General features: G+C 42.9%; 1 protein-coding gene across 5 annotated transcripts; it reads left to right on the top strand.

Moving 5' to 3' along the window:
- Window positions 1-324: 324 nt before the first annotated feature.
- Window positions 325-5419, top strand: LOC112274702 (uncharacterized). 5 transcript variants are annotated; one of them, XR_002967492.3, is made up of 14 exons: window positions 325-1158; window positions 1380-1462; window positions 1770-1873; window positions 2012-2137; window positions 2300-2369; window positions 2547-2633; window positions 2845-2910; window positions 3068-3160; window positions 3278-3334; window positions 3540-3668; window positions 4078-4168; window positions 4353-4441; window positions 4954-5013; window positions 5163-5419. XR_002967492.3 is itself a non-coding variant. In XM_024504386.3 (14 exons), the coding sequence occupies exons 1-14, from the start codon at window positions 930-932 to the stop codon at window positions 5245-5247; spliced, it is 1494 nt and encodes a 497-aa protein (XP_024360154.1). In that variant the 5' UTR covers window positions 325-929; the 3' UTR covers window positions 5248-5419. The 5 variants fall into 5 exon arrangements, 2 of the variants coding, with proteins under 2 accessions (XP_024360154.1, XP_090102150.1); XR_002967490.3 differs by having other exon boundaries at window positions 4866-5013; XR_016499940.1 differs by having other exon boundaries at window positions 4869-5013; window positions 5163-5309.
- Window positions 5420-6736: the final 1317 nt, after the last annotated feature.

Below are 6736 nucleotides of genomic sequence, written 5' to 3'. Positions count from 1 at the left end.
TCAAAATTTAATAATATGTTAATAAAAATTAGAATTCAAATTGAAAATAAGTAATTTTGTAAACATCAAATTGGCACCACCATCACTCATGTTCTATGTGAGAAAGGGCCAGCCCACACAAAGAGACCGTTCACAAGCCTCCACAAGAAGCGCACGCGTGTATCACACCCATATGCGTATTCACGAGAGCCAATCAGTTTTCGCGCCAAATCCACCTCACCTCACACGTGGCAACCTGACCCTTCCGGTTGACACCCCCCCCTCCGAATAGTCCCTTCCGACACCGGACCACAACTTCTGCCTTTTCGGCTCTGCAATCACCACGGCTCGTAATCCAAATCTCACGAACTCGACGAAGATTCCGCTCAAGGTGTATCGTCACTGCTTTCTCAAGGTTGCGTTCGGCGATCCACACTTCGCTACGTACATCGGCAAGTAGCAGAAGCATCTGTCTAACCCTGTGAGCTTGGGATTCTGTGCATCCAGTGGTGGGAGGAGCAAAATCGTTTCGTTTCATCACGAGAATCCCCTGACTTGATCAGTGTGATGGATTTCGACGGTTAATTCTGTTGTTAGGTGTCGATGTGTCAGTCGCATTCTGGGTGTGGTGGACGAACGGGTCTTTGTTGTTTTAGTTGTGTGGTGGTGGTGTCAGAGGTGCTGGTCGAGGTTCGATTAGAGTATGTCCGTGGTTAGCCGCGGTTGATGTTGGACTTTGCGGCGGTTCTCAGATTACTAGCACCGTGAGGGTTTTTGGGGTCTTGCCCGAGAGGCAGGATTTTGGGAATTATTTGACTCTTTTGCACCCCGATTTGTTTTACACCTACTTGCCACTTCATATCTTGTGCGTCTATTCGTCTTGGGTGAAGCTCGGTATCGCGAGGTTACAGGGTGAAAATCTTTGAGGTTGTATGACTTTATGAAGCACGATGCGGGCGGTGGCGCGAGCTCGAAGCTTGCACAAACAGGTCCCCTGGCGGCAGTCTCATCTTCAAGCAGTAGGTGACGTGAGATTTCATGGGAGGGAATTATACCCACTCGCAGGGTATAATGCAAATCGTCGGGGCTGCACAGATTTCACTGCCAGCTGTAGCTTGCACGAGGAGTATCCCTTCGCGATCAGGGGCTTCGCATCTTCTATCGATGTCTCCGTATCAGGTGTAGTATCAGGCCTTGCTGTAGCGAGTTGACTTTCAGTCAGGCTAAAACTATATTCTTTTGATGGTATGAACTTTTCCCGTTCAAATTCCACGGAAGTGCTCGAAGAAAACTCCGAGAGTTTCACATGATCAAATGTAACGTGTAAATGGCTATGCCCTAATAGAGTACTGACTTTTTGCGGGTGTCTTCATTTTGACTTCGTACTTATGGAGTTTCAGGTGAGGAGTTTAAAGCAGGTCCATTAGTAGAATACGAGCGAAGAATTGCCGCCCAGGAGCTAAAGCCTGGTGATGAATACCAGGTATCTGGTTCAACTTTCTAGTCTGGCTCGTATCACGCAACGAAGCACTTGCTGGGGGAGCAATTTTGGAGGATGGTTTTGCATAGACGTTGGTAATTCACGAAAAGAAACAATGTGGGTCGGAAAGCATATATTGTACACGAGTTTCACGTTAAACGAGAGCATCACAGTGGCAACTTCTCTTACATATGTGCAATACGGTCATGGATGTCGAGGGTAGGGTGGACAAGGATGTTGTTCTCGCTGTGGACTGGGTGAATAGCAAAGGTGCCAATAGATTGAGACCAATGGCTGTGGAATGGAGCAGGAAAAGGCCGTGGCAGAACTCCAGGACTTGTACGAGAATCTGATGAGGGATGCAGGCGATATTGGTTTGGAGAAAGATCAGCCTCGAAGTTCTCAACGTGGCAGGTTTGCTTTCAGCACAAAACACTCACTTCGTACTCGGGTGTACGGCCAAAATGACGCTAAAAAGTTTCGGCATTAGAATATTGCTTAGGCTTAGAGCTGACGAAGGAATTGACATGATGCGAAGGGCTTGGCTTGCAGTGGAGGAGGTTGGCTGTTCAAACACTTCATGTCCAAATCGATAACTCCATCTCCTCGGGGACTTTACCTGTATGGAGGTGTTGGAACCGGGAAGACCATGCTTATGGACATGTTTTACGAGCAGTTGTAAGATTTTGTGTCCTTTTAGGTTTCGTTTCGTAGCTTGAAGCAGGTCTGATGCCCTACGTATGCAGTTCTGGTGATTTCTTCTATCAACATTTTAGAATGACCACCGAAAGATTCTATCATAATCCAATTTGCGTTGTGGTCGGTGATTACATACTCCAGACCCAGGAGGTGGAGGAAGAGCAGGACTCACTTTCACGATTTCATGTTACATGTCCATAGTCGTTTGCAAGTAAGGAAATCTTCTGTGGATCAATAGAATGTAAACTTCTAGATTGGTTACCCGTGAAGTTTGATGCTTCTCTAGTGTGATTCTATGGTTTGTTTCTATTTGTTTTACTGGTTTATTGTGAGGTTATGTTGAGAGGTATAGTTGGTACAAAAAAATAAACTTTCATTGTGTTCTTAGAGGAGACGGGGCATGGCCGATCCGCTGGAGATGGTTGCTGGAGAAATTGCTGAAGAATCAGTTTTGTTATGTATTGACGAATTCATGGTTGGTTTGTAATGCTTTCCTTTGAATGAACTCGCTGGTCAGTATGATCAGTTATTTGCAGTGCTTAGTATTCTTCAAGTTTTACGATAATCTCATGTGAACTTAAGATCTGGGAAGTTGTTTTCGCTAGATGGACACCCATTATGCTGTTTGGACCTGTACTGGTGGTGCATTTTTAGATGTTGACTATGACTTGGACTGGGTGCCATAGGTTACGGATGTTGCGGATGCCCTCATTTTGAATCGACTTTTTGATCATCTCTTCAGAAATGGAGTCGTGAGCATTACGAATCTCAGCATTACGAATTTGCTTATCTAAACAAGCGTGTTTCTCGAAGTTTCAGCTCATGCTTGGCTTTCCTATTTTCCAACGCTGAACGTTTGGAGCTGTTGGACTTGAGCAATAGCGCTGAAATCTAAATTTAACGCTGCAGGTTATGGTATCGACATCAAATAGGGCACCAGATAAGCTTTACGAGGGTGGTTTGCAACGGGATTTATTTCTGCCATTTATCGCGACGCTCAAAGTATGAAACACTTACCAACAAACGTTTACCAATTTTAGTGCAGTTGATTTTAATTTTATTTGTGATTACTACAATTTTTGGCGACGGGTGGCTAAAAGACTTCTCTGAATTTTTCAGAAACGATGTGTGATACATGAAATTGGCTCTTCCACAGATTATCGAAGATTGACCGCTGTAAGAGTGAAAGCCTCTTACGCTTCTCATCCGTGTTGTGTGATCGTGATTCCTTCTCACTTTATCTTATTGATACGCCTTTCTTACCTTTTAAGTTGCTTATCAGAAAACCAGGTACTTGAAAATCTGATAGGACATATTTATGTTTGCTTTGCTACTTACTATGTGAACCCTATTTTAATTTTTTTCTGCATGAAATGAACAGGCTGAAACTGGATTTTATTTTATGGGTCCTGGAGCCTCTGAAACTCTGAGGAAGTTATTTCTAGCAGAGTTAGATGGAGAGGAGACCAAACCAACGATTGTGGAGGTCATCATGGGTCGAAAGTTAAAGGTGTGACTGTGGAGCTCGGGTTATGTTTGTTATGCCTCACATCTGTGTTACAAAAGGGATGCTGCGTGTCTTTCCCCTTCGTACCTGTGTGGCAGTTGGTTGGAACACAGGACCATGGAAGTAGGTACAGTTGGAAAGAGCGTCTCCGTGAGTATTCGAGGATATCATTTTGAAATGCTTTAGTGTGTAAAAGAGTTGAAACTGGCATAGCTTTTGTTCGGTGTTTTCTTACAATCTAGTGGATAATCGATAGTAATTTTTGGTGTGAACTTTTGGTGGGTGGGACGAAAAAAAAAAATCCTCCTCTGTTCATGCGAATTCCAAAAGTGTGTGTGTGTGTTTTTTTTTTTTTTTTTTTTTTTTTTTTTTTTTTTCCTCTTTCGAATTTCCTGACGAGGCATGTTCACAGGTCCCTCTTGCTGGCGCAGGTTGTTCCATGTTCCAGTTTCACGAATTATGTGAGATGCCTTTGGGCGCTGCTGATTTCTTCGGACTCTTCAGTGAGTGCTCCTTGTTAACTTCTTGGTAACAATTCGATGAGCATGGGTTTGATAAGATTCGTTCTTAAGTTCACATTATTTTTCGTTAGAGACGTTGTTGTAAGCCACTAAGTATTATTATTATTATTTTTAGATTGTAGCTAATTTTACGAAAAACTAAGCTCTTCGTGTGACATGGATACAGAAAACTTCCACACGTTGGCGTTAGACAGCGTCCCTATATTTGGTTCACACAATCGATCTTCTGCTTACCGTTTTGTTACTCTAGTGGATGTAAGTTGGTTTCAATTTCCCCCATTGTCAGAATCTAATTTTGAGCAGAACGCTGAGAAAACGAAGGATAATTTCTAGTATTTGCCGATCCTTGTAATTGGAAAATTATGATTTAGTGACTCAATTGTCTTGCTAATGGAAAAAGCCCAGAATCTGTAATTCGGAACCTTAAAAAATGAAAAACTATGGTTTGCCTCATGCAATGAGTTGGAGTTTGTTGGCAAGAAAGGCGAGGCCATGATAGTTTTCTAGCTGATGTTGTGATTGATCATTCAATGTGGTTTCACAGCACACTGTTGATGTTCGAAAGTGTATGAAGTAAAACTTAGTATCCGGTTACTTTGCAAGTTTTCTCCATGTCAGACTGTCTTTTCGGAGTGGACACAGGTAATGTATGACCACAGGACGCGATTTATGTGCTCAGCAGAAGGATCTCCACAAGAGCTCTTCGCTAAGGTAGTGACCCGAGCAGATGCTCCTAAAAAAAGTGATACTCGCTCTGTCCGTCACAGTGATGCAGACTTGCTGGTAGACGACGAACTGGGGTTTGCTAAGGATCGCACCATTAGCAGGTCTGGGTTCTTCATTTATACTTTTGTTGTTGCAGTTCGTTGAGATAATATATTATCAATCGACATACTGGAAAGTTTAGCTTTCATCGCTCGCATTCACTTCTTTAGGTTGGTGATCCTGGTTTGACGATAGCTCAACTTATGAACAGATTGACAGAAATGCACAGCAAGGAGTATTTGAAGGAGCATGCTAAGACACATAAGAGTGGCGATTCTGCAATTCGAGAAACCTGACAATTCCATTGATATTTTAGCCAGTATTTACACTACCGTTGGTTGGCATCAACCAATGACAAGATTTAAGCACCCATTGGAAACGATTCATTTACTACAAAGCATCGGATTTTTCCTACTTTCATCTCGAAGTGGGCAATCGCCCCAATAACCTGAAATACTGTGTTTGTAATCTCTTGTTTCTTCAAGCAGCGTGCTTCTGATGTACAATATTTGATTTTGTGAGTTTTTGATACATGGATCTATCTGGCACCGCAGTCGCTCATTTTCAGTCATCTCTTTCTTTTTCTTTCCCAGTAAGGGATGTCAGAGTGTGTTTGTTTGTACAAAATCTGCACTTCCGAAGTAAAAAAAGAACAGAAAAGGAGCTGGTATATCGCCATACTCCTGGACCGGAGAGTGCCCGGTTTCTACCACTTATACAGATCGTACACGCAAATCCTTGAATAGCGTAATTAAGTTCTTCTAGAAGAGGCACTGTAATGAGCGAAATGGGGAGATAAGTGGAGTTGTCGGAGAGCAGCACTGTATTATGAAACAGCAATAACAACAACAGGCTACCGCTCTGCTACTCCTACAGTGGATTCCTTCCTGCATGTGCTCTCAAATACAGTGGCAGCCAGAAGCACACCTCGCTGAATCTTCAGTAGCCACATGGTCGGCAACAATACAAAAAGCCCAATACTACAAACTTCCATAGCAAAAAACCACCACCTTTGGGACCATTCACGGGCTCCCTCCTGCACGCGACGCGAGTCGTCTCCACCAGCGATGCCAATTGAGCCAGCCATTATTATGGGACGAGTTGCCAGAATGGTGACGTCACGAGTGGGCGTCATGTGATGTCGTCAGACTTTTCTCAACTGGGACACTGCCAGCTCCCGGTCGATCGCACGCCCTCCCCGGTCCGTGTTACCCGCGTATCTTACCGCTTTCGATTTATCATCCATACAAATCACATCAACGGATACGTTCATCTACACCTTTCTTCATTCATCCGTCCATTGCTTCGAGGTTGTGCACCAAACTGCATGATATGAGGCCTTTACAGTTTGTTGATGATGGGAATTAATTTATGTTATGAAACAACGACTCACTGTTTTCCACTACTATATTTATTCACTTTTTGGTTGCAATAACAATTAGTAAGTGTTTTGGATTCTTTGCTTTGCAATGGAGAAAAAAACGAAGGAGAGGCCATGGGAAGAACCAATACACCAGTCTATTTTTAGTAATAGAATAATTAAATAAACTAATGATTTTGTGATGGATGTGGAACTCGAACCCACAATTTCTTGGATTATAATTAGATTGTTGAGATTACTTGACCAAATTATCACTAATAGACATTCACATTTTCTTACCTTCTTACACTTGACAATTTATACTGTGACATTGGATAGAAAAATGTGCCTCGTCCATCCCGAAGTAGTACATCCGTCAATGAGCAAAGCAATTGAACATTGCCATCCACTACTTTTTCGATGGA

Source organism: Physcomitrium patens, chromosome 22 (assembly GCF_059467195.1).
Source record: "Physcomitrium patens ecotype Gransden chromosome 22, ASM5946719v1, whole genome shotgun sequence".
Lineage (NCBI taxonomy): Eukaryota > Viridiplantae > Streptophyta > Bryopsida > Funariales > Funariaceae > Physcomitrium > Physcomitrium patens.
This window is presented reverse-complemented; position numbering and strand designations above follow the sequence as displayed.